This window comes from Podarcis melisellensis (genome assembly GCF_964234715.1).
Source record: "Podarcis melisellensis genome assembly, chromosome: 9".
In the NCBI taxonomy this organism is placed as follows: domain Eukaryota; kingdom Metazoa; phylum Chordata; class Lepidosauria; order Squamata; family Lacertidae; genus Podarcis; species Podarcis melisellensis.
The window spans coordinates 14,871,617-14,897,062 of record NC_138541.1 but is presented as its reverse complement, the minus strand read 5'-3'; the positions used below and the strand labels follow the sequence as shown (position 1 = coordinate 14,897,062).

Genomic DNA, 25,446 nt, shown 5'->3' with positions numbered 1-25,446 from the left:
CTTTCCCCTCCTGTGATGGAACTCCTATTTGGGGAGTTCCCTGGCTTTTTTCTGGCCCATGTAGGACCAGTCTGGAAAGTTAGCCTTGGTGAAGACTGGACGTTTTCATACCCCCCAAAGTTTTTGATTTGAGTTTCCATTGAAATGAGGCTGTATTTTAATATTTTAATCTTGTTTTTAAGTTGTATTTCAATTAATTTGTTTTTATAACGGCTATTAGCAGCCCTGAGCCCGGTCTTGGCTGGGGAGGGCGGGGTATAAATAAAATTTATTATTATTGTTTATTATTATCAAACAAAATAATACATATGGTTGGTACTTTAAAAAAAAAATCTTGGGCATGGTGGTGCAAGAAGAGCCTGCTGCGTCAAACCAATGGCGAATCCAGTTCAGCATCCTGTTTTCATAGAGGGTCAGGCAGATACCTATGGGATGCCCACGACAACAGCCATTCCCAGGGAAACTGGTATAAAAAGGCAGGCTGCCTCCAACAGTGGAGGCAAACATAACCATCATGGCTGGTAGTCACTGGTAGCCCATGAATTTGTCCAATCCTCTTTTCATAGAATGGTAGAGTTGGAAGGGACCCCAAGAGTCATCTAGTCCAGCCCACTGCAATGCAGGAATCTCAGCTAAAGCATCCATGACAGATGGCCATCCAGGTTGGTGGTCATCAATACATTTTGTGGGAGAGACTTCCATAGTTCAACTACAGTGTTGTGTGGAGCACTTTCCTTAATCTGTGCTGAATCTTCATTTTCACTGGGATGACCCTCAAGTTCTAATACAGTGGTACCTCAGGTTACATACGCTTCGGGTTACATACGCTTCAGATTACAGACTCCGCTAACCCAGAAATAGTACCTCGGGTTAAGAACTTTGCTTCAGGATGAGAACAGAACTCATGCAGCAGCTGCGCAGCAACAGGAGGAAGCCCCATTAGCTAAAGTGGTGCTTCAGGTTAAGAACAATTTCAGGTTAAGAACGGACCTCCGGAACGAATTAAATACTTAACCCGAGGTACCACTGTATTGTGGGAAAGGAAGGAAAACTGCTCTCTATCCAATTTCTCCATGCTGGGCATAATCTACCATGCCCCGCCCCACCTTTCTCCCCACCCCTAAAACCTGATGTGCTGGAAATTTTCCTTGCAGCGGAATTGCTCCATCCCCTTGATCATTTTGAGTGCCCTTTTCTGAATCCTTTCTAGCTCTACAATATCCTTTTTGAAGGCAGGCGACCAGAACTGTAAACAGTATTTAAAAGTGCTGTTGAACCCACAGATTTGTATAGCAACTAATCCCTTTCCTAATGATCCCTAACAAGGAAATTTCCCTTATTCACAGCTGCAACACACGGGGGTCAACATCTTCAACAGAGCTATCCACCAAGACCTCTAAGTCAGAGTGTGTAAGTGAAACTGAGAGAGCAAAAACTGCCCCAAAAGAATTACAGTAATTTTAATCTCAAATAAAAACATTTTTAGAATTTTATTCTGCTTGCTAAGTACAAGTCTTCTTGCATATTTTTTAGCAGACTGCATTGTATTTCATTTATATAACAACAGTAGGTTCTTACATTTTTACTTATCCCTGGATTGCTCCAGTTCTTCAACACATTAAATTACAACATACATTAATGGTTGGCACACTTGAGGAACAGTTTTCCCTTTATGCATTCTTTATGGTTTCCAGTCCTCCTTCCTCTGTGTTTTTTAAAAAATCTGATACACAACTTGGAACCAAAACCCATCAAATAAAGTGGTCCTAGCTACATCAGTGCAATAAAGATTTCATAGTGCAAAGGGGAAAGGCTGGTGTCATGTGCTGCGGGGATTCACGCTCGGCCAAAGACGTTAACCTTAAGGTATGTGTTTCCTCAAAATCCAGAAATTTTACTTAGAAACTCACATATGTGGACACTGTTACCCAACATTTCACTTCCAAAACACAACTATTCAGGATTTTCGAAAGGCAACGTATACTAACCGAGTTGCAAAACCCAGTTCCCCAAATGAACGGTCTGCATTCAGCCAGCAATTCAGATACATTTCTAGTATGCTTCAGCACAGGTCCACCAACCTGTGGCTCTAGTCCAGGACTGCCAGATCAGGCCGACCTGAGGACGTGAGAGCTGATGCTTAAATAGATTTTAAAAGAAATCCTAATTCAACATACGGGACGTGGGTGGCGCTGTGGTCTCTAAACCACTGAGCCTAGCGCTTGCCGATCAGAAGGTCAGCAGTTTGAATCCCCACGACGGGGTGAGCTCCCATTGCTTGGTCCCAGCTCCTGCCAACCTAGCAGTTCGAAAGCATGTCAAAGTGCAAGTAGATAAATAAGTACCGCTCCGGAGGGAAGGTAAATGGCGTTTCAGTGTGCTGCTCTGGTTTTCCAGAAGCGGCTTAGTCATGCTGGCCACATGACCTGGAAGCTGTACGCCGGCTCCCTCGACCAGTAAAGCGAGATGAGCGCCGCAACCCCAGAGTCAGTCATGACTGGACCTAATGGTCAGGGGTCCCTTTACCTTTAATTCAACATACAGTGAGGTGGAGGGCGGGACAAGGAGACGCTGCTCCAAGAGAGATCAATCCTGAGGGGTGCTGCTTTGTAAAGAGCTTCCCTGTGGGAATGCCGCTTCAGGAGGTGGGGCATTGGGCAGAAAGGAAAGCTCTGCACTCCAGGCTTAAAGGCATGCACCCCACCCCGACCTTAACACAGCTTAAAGGTTACACCCCACCCTGACCTTAACACAGCTGTCCTATACCTTTTTGCAGTTTCTTCTTCCCACCTGGCACCTCTCCTTCTTCCTGCCTGGCACTCCGTGCTCACAGAATCGTAGAATTGGAAGGGACCCCAAGGCTCAACTAGTCCAAAACAAAGCCATCCATGACAGGTGGCCATTCAACTTCTGCCTAGAAACCTCCAAGGAGGGAGAACTGCATCACTCTGGGCAACCCAGCCAGATAGGCAAGGTATAAATAATAAAAGCATCCTCCTCCTCCTCCTCCTCCTCCTCCTCCTGACCCTCAACGATCCATGATCCGTGCTCTTTCAATTCAACTCTCAATCCAACAGCTACCCACTCTTCAAATCGGCCTGGTTCAGTTCTGAACTGAGGCTTTGGCTGAATCCAGTGCACAGGCCCAGTAAAGACCTCTACCATACCATACCTATTTAATTAAGTTCACTAAGGACTACAATTGATGCTTTTGAATTATGGTGCTGGAGGAGACGCTTGAGAGTCCCATGGACTGCAAGAAGATCAAACCTCTCCATTCTGAAGGAAATCAGCCCTGAGTGCTCACTGGAAGGACAGATCCTGAAGCTGAGGCTCCAATGCTTTGGCCACCTCATAAGAAGAGAAGACTCCCTGGAAAAGACCCTGATGTGGGGAAAGATTGAGGGCACAAGGAGAAGGGGATGACAGAGGATGAGATGGTTGGACAGTGTTCTTGAAGCTACCAACATGAGTCTGACCAAACTGCAGGAGGCAGTGGAAGACAGGAGTGCCTGGCGTGCTCTGGTCCATGGGGTCACAAAGAGTTGGACATAACTAAACAACAACAACAAGGACTACAAGCACTTCTCCTCCTAGCTCTTCAAAATTTAGCACTCATTTTTTTACCGGCTTCAAGAGTTAAGAGCAGCAACAGAACCAAAACAGGTGAAGGCACCTATTTACTGCTCTTACAAGCAGGTCAGGTGTTGCAAAAGAAAGGAATCACCTTCTTCCCATACCCGGGAACAGCTGTTAAAGAGGAAGATAAGTACGTGCAAACATACACTCACCCGCTTTTGGTTGCATGCGTGCCTCGGAAAGAAAGCGCGCATGCATCCAAGCGCAAGATGCTTGTGCAATTGACGCCCACAAAACTAAATGTTTGCTCTTCTTCCTTTACACAGTTGCACACATTCACGCGGCTCATAACCCCTCGCCCTCAATTTCCCTTGCGCAACCTTAACAGTCCAGAGCAAGCCATTGCCTGGTCTTTTTTTCAGATTGCAGATAAGCAGGAAGAGAGTGAAACAACAGGTTTCTTTTGCAATGAAATCTTACTTCAAGGGCCTTTTCAACTGACAAGCACTATTTAAACGTTAAGTGTGCATTTTTGGCATGCTGCAATTACTGCCCAGAAGTTACACGCTGTGTGGTACTTACTCTGTACACAACTCACTATTTAAATCAGGCAAACGCCTGAAACAGGTAAAAGCCACCAAACAAACATTTATAACATCTATCACATTGCTCTATGGGAGAGAACTATGTTAGTCTAAGGTTTGAGACAAGGCTAAGGCTGCAATGCTAAGCAGAGTTCCTTGAGAGCAAGCCCCACTGAGCATTTACTTCCAAGTAAACATGCACAGGATTGCACCTCAATGGGGTACTGCCCCTCCAAGCAGGGAAGGAACCCTGAGGGTCACCTAGGCCAAACCCCCTGCAATGCAGGGATCTCAACTAAAGCACCCATGACAGGTGGCCACTGTCTTAACGTATGCTCTCATTACCACTCTATATCCAGTGCGCTCCCACAGCTAATTTATTGCGCTGTATTCACATTATGTTTGCCACAATCCATATTGATCCTGCAGTTCCTGGACAAATGCAGCTGTTTGATGTACCATATTTTTCCAAGTATAAGACTAGGGGGGGTTACCCAAAAAATAGGTTTAAAATTGGGGTTCGTCTTATACACGGGTAGTGCTGAGGGGTGTTTCCTTAATTCAGAGTCCCCCCAAAATGAAGGGGCGTCTTATACATGGTGGCATCTTATACACGGGAAAATACGGTATTCCCCCCCTTCAACCCAGCTTCAACCCGCTTAGAAAACTGGATGTGGAATAAGTGGTAATATAAACATACCCAACAGAGCAATGGGAACTCACCACCATTGAGTGGATTTGAACCACCAACTTTCCGATTGGCAAGCCCAAGAGGCTCAGTGGTTTAGACCACAGTGCCACCCACGTCCCTCTTGGTGTTAATAGTTCAACTTATTACTATCAAACAAAGGAGGAGCTGTGTTAGAGGTTCAGCTATATAAGCTAGTCACCAAATAGGACCTTAAACCAAGGTTACAGTCACCACAACGAAATGTCTATATGCCAGGGGGTTCGACTAGCTGACGCTTGGGGTCCCTCTATCATCTCAGCTATATTGCTTTAGTGTGGCTTGTTCTTACAACAATTCACTTGTCCCAGTATGCAAGCAGGATAAACACACACAGTGAAAATGAAAATGGAATTAACTCGGGTGGCGCTGTGGGTTAAACCACAGAGCCTAGGATTGGCCGATCAGAAGGTCGGCGGTTCGACTCCCCACAACGGGGTGAGCTCCCGTTGCCCGGTCCCTGCTCCTGCCAACCTAGCAGTTTGAAAGCACGTCAAAGTGCAAGTAGATAAATACCACTCCGGTGGGAAGGTAAACAGCGTTTCAGTCATGCTGGCCACATGACCCGGAAGCTGTACGCCGGCTCCCTCGGCCAGTAAAGCGAGATGAGCGCCACAACCCCAGAGTCGGCCACGACTGGACCTAATGGTCAGGGGTCCCTTTACCCTTTACCTAAGGCAGAGGATTTTAAACTGCAGTTGTCAACCTGGCACCCAGAAATCTCCACGTAGTCACAACTGGACCCATGCCAGTAGCAAAATGTGCCTGGTGCCCAGAGAAATTTGAATACTGGGGAAGAGAAATATAGCCTTCCTGCTAGAAGGTAATGTCCCCCTTTAAGAGGAAAAAATGAAGCAAGAGTAAGATAAATCTTCCCAAGTGTACATGATTCATTTTATCTCTCTCTGCATCTCTTCTGCAACAGATCGGACATGTTCTGATCAATCTAGTTAGCCTACCTCTGGCTGCAACTGCTTTCTAGCTTTTTAAGCAACTATAAATATACTGAACATCAACATTTGCTTCCTGTCCGAAAGGCCTCTGGGCTCCACCGTTGTTTATACAAATCCAGTTTCCTGAGTGGGTAGCATTTCAGAAATTACAAGACTACTCTTGCATCAAAACACAGTCCAACATTTTAATCACAATATAGTTCCGTTCCCTCGTTTTCTGCTCAGTTCCTTCTGCGTAGTTCTGGCCCGCACTCAGTTTGGGTCATGCTCTGCGAACATCCACCACACCCCCTAATTGCATACAGAGAAATCCAAACGCAAGAACAAAGGAAAGTTGGCACTCAACGAAATATGAAAATAACATTTCTGTAGCTATGTTGCTTTTGTACAAGTCTGTGCTGTGTTGACTGCTGACACCAAAAGAATTGAGAGCAGGAGAGGGGAACCGTTTTCAGACCAAGGGCCGGATTCCCTTCTGGACAGCCTTTTGGGGGCCACGAGCCAGTGCTGGGTCAAGGCCAAAAGGAGGTAAAGCAATGGATGCATATCTGATCTTTGTATAGTAAAATAGCCTCTATACTCATGCGCTGCTTCTCCCATCCAAGGAAGCAAGTGGCATTATCAGAGATAAAAAGACCCATTCCAGTCAGTCAAAAGCATTCAAGGAGGGTGCAACTCAGAGGCAGAGGTTTTTTTGTTGGGGGGGGGGGTCTGGCTTAGGGAGAGTCCTGGGGCCCAGTTAACAGAGGTTCTGGAGGCTACTTATGCCCCTAACCCATGCATTAGAGTAAGGATGGGAAAGCTGTGGCCCTCTATACGTTGTTGGTATCCCAACACCGATATGCCCCTGGGTCAGAAGAGCAGATGGTGGGAGCTGCAGTCCAATAAAAGCTGGTTCCCTATCCCTGCATGAGGAGTCAGAAAAAATTCAGACGCACATGGCATTCCAATGCAAACATGGCCGTACAATGTGAAATTATCATGGCTGAAATGGTGGCCTGTTTTGATTTTACATTTGACTTACATTTGAAATTTGCCATTCACCTTGGCAAACTATTAACTCTTATGCTCCCACTTCCTGCAACTCCCAGCACCATGTACAGTCATACCTCAGGTTACATACGCTTCAGGTTGCGCGCCGCGCCAAACCCAGAAGTACCGGAACAGGTTACTTCCAGGTTTTGGTGCTCGCGTATGCACAGAAGCGCTAAATCACACTTTGCGCATGCGCAGAAGTGCCAAATCTCAACCAGCGTGTGCACAGACGCGGCACTGCGGGTTGCGAACACTGTGGATTGCGAACGTGCCTCCAGCACGGATAATATTCGCAACCCGAGCGTCCACTGTACCATCTTCTCTCCCTTTTAAGATGTCTGAACATGGTGGCTCTTCCATAGCACAACCATACAGGGGAGGGAAAGTGGCCAACAGAAAAGGAGAAGGCAACGGACAGCAAGAGGGATAAGGTCCATGGCCAAATGGAGCCCGCTATACTTATCTAATGTGCAATTAGGATACATATCATCATTAGGCCTTGCCTTGATAACATACAGTAATCCTCAAGCCGCATGGCACACCTTATTATACCAAAGCTAGCCTTTCTTTTGCTATTTAGATCAGCTTTGGAGATTGTAAGACAGTCCCCAAAATGAGATGCGCAAGTGCATTGAAAGTCTGGTGTTTCTGCCTATAATGCAGGCGAGGGGTGTGTGTAAATCATTTTTCAGTTTCTTGCACATATTGGGCTCTGTCTTGCTGCTGTTTTGCAACAGAAGCAACAGACTTCGTGGTTTAAAAAACACCCTTGGCTGTGCTATTTTCATTTCTGTGGGGGGGAAAGAGGGAGGCAAAAATAGTGGCCAGTGTGCAATATCTTTATCACCAGCCTGATTAGTTAAGATTCTATTGCTGCTGGAAAATAGAGCAAGTTCAGGATAACATCACGCATTCTTAAAGACTCATTTTGTGAGTCACTGGAACTGCACAAACTTCATTGTTACTGGAAATAAGGATATCCTTTCCAGCCTTATGCCCATTACTGAACACAGTTTATCGTCACAGAATTTCTCAATGATTCCAGCAGCACTCATCCTGCAGTTCCACTTTTTCACTCAGGTTCAAAAAAACCAGGAAAAACAGAGATATAGCTTTTAAGCAGGCTTAGTAACGAGACCTCGAGATTTTCGATATTTTATTCAGAGCTAAAACAATATAGTGCAGCGGTCTTAATATAGTGGTAACTCGGGTTAAGAAATTAATTCATTCCGGAGGTCCGTTCTTAACCTGAAACTGTTCTTAACTTGAGGTACCACTTTAGCTAATGGGGCCTCCTGCTGCCACCGCGCCACCGCAATTTCTGTTCTCATCCTGAAGCAAAGTTCTTAACCTGAGGTACTGTTTCTGGGTTAGCGGAGTCTGTAACCTGAAGTGTCTGTAACCCAAGGTACCACTGTACTGCCTCCAGGTAGTCCAGGGGAAGGAAGGAAGGAGGAAGGCAGGGTGAAAATGCAACGTTGCCTTCCAGCGAGCATGAGACGTTGTCTTTTCAGCCAGCTTTTCTCTCAACTTTGGAGCTGGGAAGCCAGAGTGGAAATCATGCCAACAGCTGCATGACTAAACCCGCCCCCCCCCCAAAAAAAACCCTCCTGCTCCCAGACTGTTCTGGTCCACATGCAATTGGCTCCAGAAAAGTTCCAGCCCAAGATATCCTCTTCACATTCAAGCAGATTATAAAGTATCTCAGTCTACGGCGTGGCCCAGACATAAAAAAATGTTAACTGTGGTCCGCAGACCGTTTTAGAGCAAGTATCCATTTCACTGCCCTACTTTACGTTCACAGATCAGCAAGGCATGCGTCGGGAATCTTGCCCTGACTCAAGTGGTTTCTCAGGTGTGTACATAAAAATGTGGATAGAAGAGGCTCGAAAGAGAACTCTTCTGAACACTATCCTCTTACAGAAGTTGCTGCCATATGACATAACAACAAAGGATCTTGTGAGACCATAGCAGCTTTTAATATTCTGTGGTCTACAGTCCCTACCCCATGAAAGGAGTACAGGCAAGTCTACTTCCGTGCCATTTTTTTGTGCTCTTTTGGGGCTGCTTCCCCCCCCCCATTTTTTGCGCCACTTCTGGGTTCATGGCAATGCAAGCGTGTGCATGCCTTCAACATGCCCAAATGGGAAGCTGCCTGTACTAAAAGTTGTTAATTCCTTTAAGGTGCCACAAGACCCTTTGTTGCTTTGAGGCAACAGACATAATAACAGGACTACCCACCACTCTGGAAATCTTATGAAATAAACATTCTGTCTCAAAAATGAGGAACACAGGAAGCCGCTGTGCCAATTCTTCAGAAGTCGTTGTAAACTCAGTGACACGAGGAGAGAGAGTCTACGTCACAGATAAGCCTCTGTTGAGGCCCTGCTGTTATCCGGGTTGAAATAAATAACACCAGAAACATAAGCTGCATTACTTGGAGCACAACATGATTAACCACAAGCAGAGAGCTCCCACTAGGCAGACCTTCGACGGAAGGCGCACGGAGGACTTCTCAATCATTTCCCAAAGCCCTTCTTGGCTGATTAAGAGCTAATATGCCAGTCACTGCTACTCCAGAGAAGTTATTAGCCCGCAAAAGAGTGGTTCTAGCCCACTTGCTCATATGTAGTCACCTTAGTCATTTGTGGTCCCTAAAGGGATGAGTGAATGGGGAGACCACAATCTTATCCAGTTTTCCCCTCTGCTCTCCGGAAGCAGATTCTGAAGCAACCACAGATGAGTACACAAATGTCTATTTATAAGCCCATGTCATGGACTGGCTGGATGCAGAGCAGTGATGGGAGGTACCAGTTGGGGAACTCCCAGGGGAAGAAGACTCAGAGCCCTGGGCTTCCGTCCGACCTCCTTGTGGCCTTCCACAGGTCTCTGGATTCAGACTCCCATCCGCCCCAGCCAGTGTAGCCAATGCTCAAAGAAAGACGGGGGTTATAGTTCAATATCTGGAGGGCCACAGATTCTCCAGCCTGATCCAATTCCCCCACTTACTTCCTGGCTCATCAGTGAGAGTCCATCATTCTGTTTGAACTGGGTAAGCTATGGTTGCTGCAAACCATAGTTTACCTGGAATTCAGAATTAAAACCCACAATTTGAACTGGGTTTCCAATTCTGGGTTTTTTAATTTTATTTTAACAAACTGCTGTTATATAGCCCAAGTGCTTCTCACCCTTTTTCTTATTAATTCATTTTCTGTATGAAGAAAACACATTGTAAAATAGGAAACCTACAATTAAAATTCAAAGTCATGAGTGTTATATGTTCTGGCTACTATCTTCTTGGTTTGACCCATTTCATTTAAAAGCAATAATTTCCTTTAAAATAAAATAAAAAAGCAAACACATAAAACGTCTGGATCGCACACATTAAAATTACAGCTGCTTACATGCATTCAAAAGAGGCACAATTATTCCCAAGCAGCTGTGCACTTATACTCTTTATCAAATAACCAGAGGAAGGATCTCTTAAGTCCTGCCAGCTACAAAATAATTAAACCTGCACATCATTCAGAGAATGCATCATTACTGTACTTCTTTGTCATACCAAAACAAACAAATATATATGTTATGTAAACTGGTTCAGCCATGCATTCGTCTACAAGTAGTAGCAATTAACCCTCACCCAACAGCAAAGTGGAAGGCTGTACCTGCCCACCACTACTATGACAGAATGATAGATTTCCAGGGCCAGAGAAACCCCCTCTAGATCATGTTCATAATCTCTCCATGTCTGTCTCAGGCAGGGTACAGCAGTTGAACTTCTAATTCTCTCTGCCCGACTCAAACAGGTGAACTTTGGTTTATCCATCCTTCAGGCTCACACAATCTTCCCATTACACCCCCCCCCCCGATTTTCTTCTTTTTCTCCAGGTTTGTAGAAACCATAATTTGCCTCCAGATCAGAATCCTAAATCCCATTCAAATCATGGTCTCCAGTTCTGAGTAGGATGCAAGCAAAGGTTTGTGCAAACCATACTTGTCCAATTCGTACACTGTGGCAAGCCTTTGGTTTGCTCAAACCGAGAGGACGAAGGATGGAATAAGTAAGGAAGAGAGGGAGCAAGTCTGTTCATGGCAGCCAAACCATGGTTGGACTATTTGATCTGCATTAGCCAATGTATCCCCACTAATGCAAGCTGAGTAACAGATCATATTGGTAAACTTAATCCTCTCCCCTCCACCCCTGAATTCATAGGTAAGTGAAGTTTAACTAAGATAATTATTCCCCCCCCATTTGCCAAAGGACGCTATATATAATTTTATCTATATTCTTAAATATACTTAAACATAAATGGCTTATCTTAAATATCCTGGTAAATTTATCAAATTCATCAATGCTGGAAACACTTTCTATTTTATTATATTCATCCCTACCCCTAAGGTAACTTGAGAAACTGCATTTTACTCATATCCCTAAATATTTACCTTGGCAGCTCCCTAAACCTGAATCCTCCATGTTCACTTCAGCTCTATTGTCTGTCTGCTTCCCTCTTGTAATTTAAAAAGTGAAATGTCTGAATGAGCCTCATTCAACTAAATGATGCTGTGTCACTGCTTCCAATTTATTCCAGTTTACAGGATACCCAATACCTTGATTCAGTGGTCACATTATTTGCTGCAGTTCCAATGGCTCTTTTGATGCTCTCTGAGCATCACTGGAGAAGTCCAGTATCCTGACAGCCGACCCCAAGAAAAAGCTAAAACTATTAACTTCAAAACACAATGCTATGTTATTGTTGCTTATTTAATTTCCCATACAAATCTCTTAACTTTAAAATCTCTTTTCAAGATACATTTTATTTGTACCTGCTGGTGGTACAACCCTGAGCTGTCTTGCTCGGGGTGGTGAACTTGTTGCCTTCCAGATGTTTTTGGACTTCAACTCCTTGACCACTGGCCATGATAACTAGAGCTGTTTGGGAGATGAAGTCCAACAACGTCAGCAGGTCCACAGCCTTCCCCATCCCAAATAATGCTGAATATAACCAAAGGTTAACACAGCCCAGTGTGCTCTCCATCGCTAAGCAATTGCGATTGCCACCTGCCATTGTTCATACACAATAGGGATAGCCAACATGGTGCCTTCAGATGTTGATGGGACTACAGCTCCCATCTGCCCCAGCCAGTACAGCCAATGGTCAAGGATTATGGGAGTCTGGGATAGCTCAGTTGGTAGAGCACGAGACTCTTAATGTCAGGGTCATGGGTTTGAGTCCCAAACTGGGCATGAGAGCCCTGCGTTGCAGAGGGTTGGACTAAATGACTCTTGTGGTCCCTTCCAGCTCTACAATTCTATGATCATCTGGCAAGCTACTTGTGGCTCACAACGTATATCCCCCAGGGTTGCATTTGCCTCTGAACATGAAGGCTTCACTCTCAACTTATTATGGCTGAAAGACACAGATGAAAAAATTGTCAGGTACAAAACAAAATCTGGACACTGGGTGTTATGTCTGTAGAAATATTTAATATGTGGTGAAGGCCTGGGCTGTGGTGTACAGGATGTTCCCCTGGGACTAAGGTTGGATTACATGACCCCTCTGTCTGTCATACAATTCACCGATTTTATATACGGCTTATTTACAGACCTTTTACATCACAAATGAGTGTTTCTCTTTGGCTGTTATGTTGGAAACCAAGAGCGACGGCAGAGCTCAGAAATATCCACAGTCCCAAGAATGGACTGTGCTGTCGCCTGTCAAGTTAAACATTAATGTTTTGTTTGCCTGAACGGGAAAGGAAGCTGGACTTAATGTACTCCGTGACCTATTGGTGCTCGTGTCTGAAAAAAGACAGCAAAAAGCTCAGTCTAACGTATCCAGCAGCATCTTAGATTGGCTAACTATTTCATTAGCAGAACTTCAAGGATCAACTTGCAGAGCCTCCTCATAGAAAGGTTAGCAAGTCTAAAGTATATACATGTTCCAGCACAAATCTTAAAGAGCTTGTGAATGATGGTGTGCAAATATATTTATTTGATCTGGCGGCGATATCTGCTGGACCAATAAGCATCTGAATCCCTCTATCTGCTTCATCCCTTTGTTCTCCACCTTCGTCTTCCTCATTCCTAATAAACATCATATAGTTTGACAGCTGGGTCTTGCGTGCATTGCTGCCAACTCATAGGGTTAGTGTAAAACAAACAAACAAGCAAATAGGCCTAAACCGCCACAGACATACAGGACTGGGATTGGCAGGGGAAAGCAGGCTGCTGTGATCTCTGGGAGAGACAGCGGTCTGGGTGCTAGGAGAAAAGTAAGTTTCTTTCACCCCAGGGCACGTCAAGGAATCTGGTGGCCATCTCTGAGTCCCCATCAAAGTGTTTTCCCGAAAGCCTCAAAATACCCTCCTGTGTGAGAGCTATAGGTACAAAGGGGGAGGGTGTCACGGTAGCAATACTGGATAGTATGCAACACTACTGGCCTACACTGCAAGGCAGCCATGCAAGAAAACATGTCAGCAGTCTCTCTCATAGCCTTCCCCTTTCTCTTATAGTCAACTGAAAAGTTGAGCTAAGATTCTGAGCCCAGAGCCCAAACAGGGAGGGCAGATCACGCTATAAAGACCTGACTACACGCTACACCGTGAGTACTTACAGTTTTTCAGGTGCACTAACCTTTGCAAAACAGGGTGCTTCATTGCAAGATTGCACATAAACACACCCTCAACAGAACCTGTGTGTTTAGCTTTTGAAGACTTTCACAATCTACTGCCTGCGCTCCTCAGCATATAGCTAGGTTGGCTCCGCCTAAGGACGCTATCCTCATCTGCACTGGGTTTTTTCCCTTATACACACAGACATACACTTTCAAATACCTTATTAGTTGTGTGGACTCCAAAGCTCAAGCTGAGCTTGCCAAATGTCTCTTCAAAACACTCTGAATTAAGCCTGCAATCCTATTATTAGCAGAATTACCTGCAATCCTGAGGACACCGTCTATGAAGTTAAGCCTCATTAAATTTGACATGACTTGCTTCCAAGTAAACATGCGGCGAGATCAAGCTGCAAGTACTATAGCAGCAAGTCGAATATTAGCTCCAAACAAACTAGTCAATACCTTTGGGCATGATCTCAAGGTAACAGGGTAGTGTAGTTAAACTTGCTGAAGTTCAGCAGAGCTTGGTCTGGTCAATGTCTATCGGATGGGAGACCACCAGGGAACCCTGTCTTGAGTACCATAATGGAAGGAAGATGGGATATGAATGACATAGCTTGTTGCTGGCATCCATCTGTCTCAAGAGACAATGGTGTGCATTAGCAGCACTGAAGTGACTTCCCTGGGGTGCGAGAATGGGCAGTGCGTATTGAGGGTCCAGGGGGGCCCAGGCAACAAGACCCATCTCCTCTCAGTCTCACTGATGTGGTCCAAGGGAAAGCAGAGCAATACATTTGACACCAGACTGGTTGCAGGAGTTGCCAGGAGGAGAATTGTCTTAGGATTTGTGTAAGGTTTGCTCCTTAGTTTTTTCTTCTTCTGAAGATATTTCGCAAAGCAGTGGAGGTCTGGGACCAGAGTTTCCTTCTCCTGGGTGGGCTACCTTCCCAGGTTGATGAGCGCCATCTGCACCAACATAATCGGTTGTTGTTTAGTTGTTTAGTCGTGTCTGACTCTTCGTGACCCCATGGACCAGAGCACGCCAGGCACTCCTGTCTTCCACTGCCTCCTGCAGCTTGGTCAAACTCATGTTCATAGCTTCGAGAACACTGTCCAACCATCTCGTCCTCTGTCGTCCCCTTCTCCTTGTGCCCTCCATCTTTCCCAACATCAGGGTCTTTTCCAGGGAGTCTTCTCTTCTCATGAGGTGGCCAAAGTATTGGAGCCTCAGCTTCACGATCTGTCCTTCCAGTGAGCACTCAGGGCTGATTTCCTTCAGAATGGAGAGGTTTGATCGTGTAAATGTATGCCTGCTGGTCTTGAGGCAGATCCTGTCACAATTAAAGCAGTCCAGGATTTCTCCTCTCTTGTTCCCTTGCACTGAATGATGGGGACACCACTATCAACAAGAGCTAAAAAGATGACTTAGTATCATGAAATTCTATTCTCCTTTATTAACTTCCATAACACCTTTTCATGGCCAAAGTGCTCAGCAATTCTTCCACTGTAATCTCTTAGTAATAAGCCTCTTGCATTATCACCTGGAGCTGAACTTTGTGTATGGGTGCTGAGAGGAAGAGAAAGGACTTTAGCTAATGCTCTTTCTTACCATGATTAATGTTTTCAACACTCCCTTAGAGGTGAGCCTGTGAGAAGTCTCTAGAATAGGAACACAGAAAGAGGCTTCGTGCCAATTCAGAATCCTAATCCACTTGGCTCAATTTGGGAATATGGTTGGAATTGTTTTACATTATTGGCTCCGACTGCTTGAACTGATCCAGTTTGAAGCTTCCCTGTGCTCTCAGATACATAGACAAAGGTTGGAAGTCAAATTCATTAATACAGATACACTAATGAGATTCCTTCTCCAATTAAGACATGCACTAATAGAGAGCTCCAACAACTGCGTGGGATTGGACCACAATTTATATTCAAGGATTTGTCCATACTTCTCCTCGTCTTGCTGCTTTCCCCTAGAAAAAACTGCTCTTTGGCGCTCTATCGGAGGAAACAGCAATCCATGTTTGCTCTGATTTAGCACTAGAGAGTGGGTTTTCCATGGGAAAAGGAGTGGAGCAAGGGGAAAACCAACTGGACCCATGTCTAGAAAGCAGAAGTGAATCCTTACTTCCCATTCTACTCCAAAGGCTTAGAAGCAAGCTAGGGAAGATTGTGGGAGCTTCAAAGCATCCTGCAGGATGAAAACAGGGACATTTTTGAACTTGTGGCATCCCGGTTCTCGCAACCAAAGTCTTATAGTCAACTGCCCCAATAAGCAGTTTTAGGAATTGAGAAACACTTCATGTTGGTGTATGTCTGAGGTTTCTTCCTTTCTCTTTATTTCCGGCTGGCTCCTTCCCTTTCTTTCCTTGTGAGCTGACCATAGCCATTTTATTTAAAATATTATGCAGCTTGATCATATAAATGCTTGCTCAGAGGGAAGTGTGCATAGAATCGCAGTCTTCGGTAAAAGTGGAGGTTTTGCCACGCCGCCTCCTTCCCACAGTGAGTAAACATAGCCATAATCTTAAACCACCTACTTTGGAATTAATCCCACTGAACTCTGCGTTCTTCCTTCATCCCACAAATAATAATAATAATAAAAAAGGAACAGTGTTTTACCTGAAAACAGGAACTGTTCCAAGACTTGACATTTTGATCACAGAACCACACTAAGCACACACAGTGGCTTTTTACAGCAAAAGAGGGTTTCAAAGCTGACCCACAGATAATCCGACCTGTTTCCCACTTTACACCAGAGGAAGGCCAGGGAGGGGGGCGGGATGGACAGAAGCAGAGACCGCTGTTTTCCTGAACTGCAAGGAAACCCCTTGGAAAGCAAATACATAGAGACACAGCTACCGGAATGAAGGAAGACTGCTGGTGGCAACGACAGGGAAGAGGAGAGGACAGAGGCTTAACGCGCAAAATGCTTGCACTCAAAATAGCACGTTGCAAAAGGAAGCTTTGCACTCGGAAAGGCTCCAGTCAGCTAAAGGAGCTGCTACTGTAAACTCTATTGCAAAGGGACACAGGGGAGGTCACAACTGATTGTGATCTGATCAAGCCTATTATCTAAATTTAGCCTGATAAGTCTTTTCATTCATTCTCAAAGTCGCACCATTATTCACTGGGTCTGCAGATGTTTTAACTTGGGACATTTTTACACGCGCATGCACACACAAATGTATTTATATAGGAGCTCTTCACAATAAAAAAAACTTTGCAAGCATTAACTTGCAATCATCAGACAACATCTGGCACCCATTTTACAGATGTAGAAGGGATGCAGAGAGCTTGCCTGAGACTCTGATGCACCAAATCCAACGGTACTTACATCCTGGTTAAGTATGTTTAGGATTTCAATCTTGGGGGAAAGCTAAGCATTCAGTAAATCACAGTCAGTGTGGTATAATGGTTAGATTGCCAGAATAGGAGGTGAGAAAGTCAAGGGTTGGAATCAGCCATATGAAGGTCACTGGGCAACCTTGCAATGCACACATAAAACTACAATTCCCCTTTATTTTATCTGCACAACATGATTCTTCCACAGGTCCTTGGGAAACACAGCACACCAAGATATAACGGTGCTGGGGGGGGGGCGCTCAGAAGAGCATCGTTCCAGTCCGAGAATGTCTCCGAAACATTACCATGCAACACAGCTTCCCATTGCAACTGCTTGCATGCCCTTTGCTTGAGCAAACCCTCAAGGAGGGGTGTAAGCCAAATCTCTACAGAGAAACGTCAGCGTTGAATTGTGCACCTTCGGTCCATCTCCGACACTGAAATCAGGATTCTTCACCGCCAGCCATCATTCAGGTAGATTGGAAAGCCAGCTCACAATAGAGGCAGTGTGCTGTTAACACATCATCATGCAGCAGTACTCTGCTGCAGAGAATGTCATGGTAATTGAAGACTCTTCCCCCATCCTGCAAGCCTAAATGAGGGCTATACATTAACGGCACTCCTTAGAACTACTTCACTCGCCTCCCTTTTGGAGAATATATTTTACAGGTAATAATGAGAGTCTACCGTAGTGCCATTAGCTAGCTGGATTCAATCAGAAAGCACGGGGAGGCGGGGAAAGGAGCCATCTGCATTCATTAAAATCCATGCTTCCCTCTTCTTTATGTCAGAGTCTTTCATTCATCCAGGCAGGTGTTTTTCTCCCCCGTTTTACCAGCTCTGAAAAATAATCTCCATATCCGAACAATAGAAGGAAGGAAACCGTCCAAAAGCCGCGAGCTGAAAGCATTCTGAAGAGGGAGCCTGAAGCTCTTTATGCAGTAAATCTTGTTTTTCTGCATACTAACTCTTCTATCCGCAATGCTCAGAATGGGCAATAAAACAACTACCAACAATTCTATTCCCACTTTACAGATGGGAAGGTAAAGTTCGGAAATGCCAATTGATTTCTTAAACATTAAATGAAAGCATTGAAGCTGGGAATCGGTGATGTTTTTTTTTATTAAAAAAATCAATATTAAATGAGCAAAGGATTTGTGCACCTGGAATCCCCCAGGTCTGAGGACCAGCTCCTGCATTAGTAGCAAGATCTCACCCACCGACATGGTGAAAATTAGCCACAAACTAGCAGAGAGTGGGAGGTTTTGCTATAACACAGAGAGGCAGTAGGTCCAACTGGTAATAGCAACTACTGTTTAGTTGGGAATCTAACAAACACGCCTCTGATTATACAAGCCTCTTGCAATACTCAAGAATATGTATATATAATTTACTTACAATATTTCTAATCTACCCTTCACTCAAAGTGTCCCCAAGGTGGGAACCCATAAACTTCAAAATCAAATGTAACAATTAACAAACAAAACAAATAAACATATAAAAACTTAGAAGGCAACAGCATCAAATCAAACATATGAAACCTCCAAAGATCTGAATTATAAATATTACCTCCCCAAAGATCTGGATTATAAAGCGAGTCTTCACCTACCTTAACACAGAAGGTTGTTCCAAAGGCATCAACTCACGTAGAGAAAAACTACGTTATTATCCTACCACTACCGAATAACAGAAAGTTAAGAAGTCATTTGTCTTGAAGACCATGAGCCAAGGGTAGATAGAACCTGTGGCCCTCTAGATTATGAATACAGCTTCTATCTGCTCCAGCCAGTGTGTCTGATGGTCAGGGATGATGAAGCAGATGGTCAGTGGTTCAACAGTGTCTGGCCAAGTTTCCCCCATTCCTCAACATAACCATTTCCCCCCAAGGCTTTTGCCACTGGGTGTTATCTAAAAGATAAACCTGATTATCACACAAAGAAGGTCACACAACACCTTTATCTTTCCTGCTGATGACTCACTCACCCCCTCCCCACCAATACCTGCAGCAAAGCACAAAATCTGTAAAAGCAGAGCTGCAGAGGAATGTTGGAAGTTATCTGGAATACATTTTAACTCGATTTATGTGGAGCAGTGGGGAGGCCCAATATGAACCCCTGTACGTTTTCCCAGAGTCCTCTGCAACACAGAATACGGGAACGAAGAAGTCTGGAAAACACCCATCTAGATCAACTCTGTGTTCCTACGATTATAGTGTCACTGCAGTAATCTAAAAGTAATACCAGAATGCATTAACCTACTGTTCTCCCATCCACCTACCCACCACAGCCTCCCCCGTGAGGCCTGCAGCTTTTGTGTAATAATTTATCCAATGTATTATGTCCCAAGGCTCAGGGGCAGTGCAGGGGATTTGGGGGGGGGGGGGGGAGAACCATACTGGTGCAAGCCAGCTAAGAGATTCACCCTCTAAGCAGCCCAGCACTCGCAGCAAAAACCAGTTCAGCAGCTTGCCCTCACCTGGAGACAGCAGTCTAATAAAACAAAACCTCAAGGAAACTTTAAACGGAGCGCACAGGTTAATATGTAAAGCACAGTTCAAACGCTGTAAGCCCTGGCGTTACTGAAAGCGGCCATTTCTAATCCTTTGCAGCTAGAGCTACTTTGACTTGTTCAAGATAATAAGGGCCATCCATTTCCCGTTTTTTCTGCTATTCACATCTCCCCAAAAGCTGGTGTTTTTTTAACAAAGATACTGATGTTGCGCTGGTGGGGTGGATGCAAATGTCTGCCTCACTCATGCACCGGGCTCTCGTTGCAATTGTTGGAGACTTAGGTCGTATATACACCGTTACATTAAAAGCACATAACTTCTCCCAAATAATTCTGGGAACTGTAGTTAGTTGTGGGTGCTGAGAATTGTGGGTGTTCTACAGTTTCCAGGGTTCTTTGGGGGGTGTCATGTGCTCTGAATGTACTGTATGTACACAGCCTTAGTTTTCATACATTTTCAACACCCTGTGGAACGAGCACTTTTTGGTGCTTGTAGCATTCATACAGATTTTGTCCACATGGTTGGGGGAAATCCCAGATTCCTGAGAACTTAAGACATTTGATGCGAGAAAATAAAATATGTTTGTGTAGGCCTGTTTGTCTGGATAAAGAAATGCAGATACACGTTGTGCAAGGAAAGTGCAAAATATATATATATTAGGGAGAAAGGTTTCTCTTCCATACCCCTGGGCTTTCACATTGCAAATTCTGAATACAATCAAATTCTGCTATGTGAAGAACTGAAATTAAACAAAGTGTTTATTGTTACTTTGATATATTTTCCCAGGAAGGATTTGGGGAAAAGAAAACAAACAAAAAAGGACACTCAGGGAGAAAACTGTGGTTGTATGAGGTCCTCAAGTATATACTGCATAAACCCAGAAATTAGTATACATGGAAAGTGTGTATCACGTCTCTAGACCTCAATATTGTGAAAATAAAAGTTTAAAAGCATATGCAATGCCTCCTGACATCTCAAGAACAGGGGTAGAGACCGGGTTCCTGGTTATCAGGAGCTGGGAAATCTGCCTGTCCACAAATAGTTTTAAGAAGGTCACAAAATGCAAATATGAAAAGGAGAAGGGAAAAACAACATTGAGTGGGAAGGAGTAGGGGAAACAACACCATCAAGGAGAAATTTCCTGTTATCAGGGGCTGGGAAATTTGCTTAAAACTGGCTAGTTTACAAAGGTCACTGAAGTTGTAACCCTATGCATGCTTAATGGAGAAAAGGCCCCAATGAATGCAGCAACACTTTCTCTGATTGTATACAGGACTGAAATGGAATTTCAGCTTTTCTTCTTGCAAAAAATGTTGACAGGTATACATGTGTGTGTGTATCCCCTGCCTTTCAATGGCTATTTCACAGTCCCACATTTTAAATTTAAACAAAAAAAGTAAATGCAATATGCACAGCCCTGGAAACAGAGGCAATAGGAGAGGGTTCAAGACACTTTACAGAGTTCTGAATTTACCTCCCAACCATTTCCAACTGAACCTAAAAATCTGGCTTCTAAAACCTCTCAGCTATTTTCAACCTCTTTTTCTCCCTTGTCCTTACTTGCTGTATAGATTCAAGGAAGATTCCCTGAGTGTGGGTGGATGCCCTGAACATCAGATTCTCTGCTTGTACAGCAGTCACCCACAAAATGAAGTTAAGTGCAATATATATACAGAGTTCTACTTTAGAAACCACCTGAGACCCTGTCTGCTTTTGGCAGCTGCAGTTTGGAGCCTACCCAGGCTAACGTCCCCTATATACTGCAACATGCTCGCAGTGTTCGAAATTAGCCAGGCGCCAAGCACCTTTTGCAACCAAGTCAAGATACTTGGGTGCCATGATGGCGCCTGACAACTCCATCATCTGTGGATCATTGGATCTGGACTGTTTTCACACGCTCATACCCCATTCTGCAGAATTCTATCAGTTATATGCACAATCAGAATGAATTTCTAGAGGTGGTACCTCGGGTTACAGATGCTTCAGGTTGCGCACCATGGCGAACCCAGAAGTACCAGAACGGGTTACTTCCAGGTTTCGGTGCTTTGCACATGCGCAGAAGCGCAGAATCGAAACCCGCGCATGTGCAGACGTGGCACTGCGGGTTGCAAACGCTGTGGGTTGCGAATGGGCCTCCTGCACGGATCACATTCACAACCCGAGGTTCCACTGTACTGTGGTACCTTGGGTTACATACGCTTCAGGTTACAGACTCCGCTAACCCAGAAATAGTACCTCGGGTTAAGAACTTTGCTTCAGGATGAGAACAGAAATCGTGCAGCAGCGGCAGCAGGAGGCCCCATTAGCTAAAGTGGTGCTTCAGGTTAAGAACAGTTTCAGGTTAAGAACCGACCTCTGGAACGAATCAAGTACTTAACCCGAGGTGCCACTGTACTAAGCTTTGGAGAAAACAGCCAGAGGCTTACAAAATGAACCTGTGGAAATCCTCCTACGAGCTCAATAATAACCTTTAGAAGAAGCCTAGAATAATTACTCCCGATACAGCGAGAGTAAAATGACCATATAGGCCAGTGTTTCCCAAACTTGGGTCTCCAGCTGTTTTTGGACTACAACTCCCATCATCCCTAGCTAGCAGGACCAGTGGACAGGGATGATGGGAACTGTAGTCCAAAAACAGCTGGAGACCCAAGTTTTGGAAAGACTGATATAGGCTGTGTGGGATGAAGCACCGCCACTCAGTTGACAGCTTCAATGATCCCTTTAATAGAGAGTCACACATGAGCTACTTTGGGACACAAATGGCTGTAGTTAAACAGCTGCATTAGGTACACAACACCTCTAGGCAAAAAAGGACAAAAAAGCAGTAGGCTCCTACATAACTGCATGTGATGGGTGAAATAAATCTAGTGGGGGGGGGGACAATTCCGTGGTAAGAATAGCTGGAACAAAAGTGTAATTCGGGGATGGGGCACCTCCAGCCTACAGACCAAATATGGACCTCCAGAACTGTCTCCCCCCCATTTTGTCACGCAAGGCAATTTTCCTGAAATCGTGCCCCCCTGCCCCAATGTCCTGGCCATGGGAACTGGCTGACACAACCAAATCTGGTGAAGAACAGAATGCTTGTACATCAGCCGATGTTTGGGGAGTTCAATCCTGATTGGACAGTATGTGTCCCGTCCCCCCCAACTCTAGTGGGCCCACTTCGACAGGTGGGTGGGACAACCCACCTGCCAATCACTAAACATCAATAGGACATGTTCCATTAAAATAAGTAGTAGTAGTAGACAGATTCAGCTGTGGGGAAAACTTGTCATGCACTACAAATAATTTCCCAACATTTGCATCAGGTTAACGTTTAATTCAAAATCTGCATCGATAAATGACATGATTCATGCAACTTTCAATATGAGAGTTTCAGCCTTTTTTTTTTAAAAAAAAAAGGATGCCTTGGAGGTGGACATTGAGCGATGTTCCCAAATTGCACTTTCACATATGAAAATATTTCACTGCTCATAATGACAAAAAGAGCTGAGGACTATGCTCATGGGTGGCATTTTACTTTGGAAAATCACTCCCTTCAAGTTGCAAACCGTGACCCTCTCCCCTTCACCAGGGTCACTTTAAATATCAAGTTTTCCATTTTAATTTAATGCTTAATATTTTTGGGTTGCTATACACTGTTATTTGATTCCAGGTTTCTAAGACTTCTGGACACTATGATTAATTTTACTCAAGCAATATTGCGGGAAGGAGAGGGGGAAACTAGAATCCAATTCAGTATGTGAACACTGCAGGCTGTATCAAAGCACTGGGATAGCATGCTGATATTTGCAGCCCAAATGCCTAGAATTTGCTTCTTTACCCCTGAATCAAAACCAAAGCAGAAGCTGAGCAATCTAACCAAAGAAGTTAGTCAGAATTCTCCCATTTCCATGTTCCACTCCTAGACCATAACTGAAGTCTGGCTTGCGAAGAGCAATTTTGTCTGCTTGCAACCAGGGAGAGAGCTTCTGTGAAATGGAAGGCATAATGAGGCAGTTCCACTCCAAATGCATTTTCAAAAGCATGCTTTTTTTTAAAAAAAAGAATTCTCCTAAGCATAAAACTAGCACACTATGGAGAAACCTCTCTCTGAAGAAACACCATGGTGCATCTGCAGCAGCACAACCGGACGCCTTCACCTGCCCCAGCTGCAACAAAACATGTCTCTCCCTGTCTCCCATATCAGTCTCTACAGCCACAGCAGGCGCTGCAACCTTCCAAAGGTTGACTTTACCGCCAAAGGCACACTCTTCCATAGTCTCCACGGACAGATGGATGCCGACAACTATTTTTTAACGGAGAAACCTGAGAGGTAAACTTGGGTCAGGGTTAGTGCCAGGCTTGAGCAAGCTCTTAGGCAAAAGTGCTGCCTTTGGGGGTCGCTCACAGCGTTTTCACCACAGAATGATGTCACTTTGGAGGGGGGGCCCTCGCACCAGCAAACCCACAAAGCTACTAAGTTAAAGGTAAAGGGACCCTTGCCCATTAGGTCCAGTCGTGACCGACTCTGGGGTTGCGGCGCTCATCTCGCTTTATTGGCCAAGGGAGCCAGTGTACAGCTTCCGGGTCACGTGGCCAGCATGACTACGCTGCTTCTGGTGAACCAGAGCAGCACATGGAAACGCCGTTTATCTTCCCGCCAGAGCAGTACCTATTTATCCACTTTGCACTTTGACGTGCTTTCAAACTGCTAGGTTGGCAGGAGCAGGGACCGAGCAACAGGAGCTCATCCCGTTGCGGGGATTCGAACCGCCGACCTTCTGATTGGCAAGTCCTAGGCTCTGTGGTTTAACCCACAGCGCCACCCGCGTCCCCAGCTACTAAGTTAGTCCCCTGTAACTGCTGCCAATGTCAGGCATCACATGATCGGAAATGGAGGCCATATGGCACCAACTCAACTAGCTTTCTACTTGCAGGGCGTTTTTTTGTGTGTGTGTTTTTAACTAAGTTAATATTTTGGAGTGGTGCAATTTGTACTCTTTCTTTTGCTGTATCTGTAAAACCAGGCCAAAAATATTTGGTGTGAGGGGCAGCCCAAGTGGTGGCCCCTTTCAAACAATTACTCTAGCTAATTCTGCCAAATCCTAGGCACACATTTACTTGGAAGACAGCTGCACTGAGTTCAATAGGAGCTACTCCCAGGTAAATGTGCACAAAACTGCAACCGAACCTACTTCTGAATAGTAAGTCCCGCCGAGATACCGCTTTGTATTTGGGGCCTCCCAAAAGGCGCTGTCACAGCTGACACAATTCCACAAAGAGAACTGCATGTGCAGGGTTTTTCCTTTGTGCACAGGACTCAACCCTGTAGGCAGGCCATTGCATGCTAAAGTCACAAGCGGAACATCCTTACTGAAATCAGAGCTATGCTATTCAGTTTAACAGATGCCCGGTCATTTGCTCATGTGGGAAGAACCAGGCTGCTCAAAATGCGTAGATATTTTTTACTATATCTGTTTGGTAAAGGTTTCTCTTCTAGGTAAAAAAAGAAAGAAAAAAGGAATCCATATGCTAATGTTTCTCATTCTTCCCGAGCTTTGCTGCCAAGCTGCCTCACAATCACCTGCAGGGCAAACAGAAGCAAGACTCTCTGGATTGGATTTCATAAACAGCCTCTCCTACAACAGAGGATTCTACCACATAGAAAACAATTCCGAATTCCTTGTTGCAGCTACACTCCAAGCACTTGCATCTCTGACTGTTCTCAACACATTCTGTTGAAAGTCAAATCAGTGTATTCCGATTTTTGCTGTTTTTAAAGTATCACATATTACATTCCCCACCCCCACCCCAACCAAGAACACTGACATTTGCATCAGAGGCTATGTTCTCCAAACATCATAGAGACACTACAAAGGACTGAGTTCAATTACGTTGCCTCTTAAACGATACAAATCAAGTTTAGCCAGAACGCTTCACTCCACCCTCAAACCTCCCAAACTATGCCAGTGCACGCTTAAAGGCAAAAGTTGAGGTTGGCACTTTTATAAACTAGAAGACGGCCAGCAAATTATACCTTGAACATAAAGACTCTGGCAGAGAGAGAGAGAGAGAGATGGGGCTTTAATACTTCCAAAACTATGGCAATGGCCCA

General features: G+C 44.7%; 1 protein-coding gene across 7 annotated transcripts in view; it reads right to left on the bottom strand.

The window, feature by feature from the left end:
- Nucleotides 1-25,446, bottom strand: part of AFF1 (ALF transcription elongation factor 1) — a 149,073-nt gene that overhangs the window by 91,902 nt on the left and 31,725 nt on the right. For 5 of the 7 annotated variants that reach the window (XM_081924797.1, XM_081924802.1, XM_081924799.1 and 2 more), the window contains exon 1: nucleotides 18,447-18,490. The exons of the other annotated variants lie outside the window; for them this stretch is intronic. In XM_081924797.1, coding sequence (XP_081780923.1) covers nucleotides 18,447-18,475 — 29 coding nt within the window. In that variant the 5' untranslated portion in view covers nucleotides 18,476-18,490. Of the gene's footprint in view, nucleotides 1-18,446; nucleotides 18,491-25,446 lie in introns of those variants that run through there. 7 annotated transcript variants of the gene reach the window in all.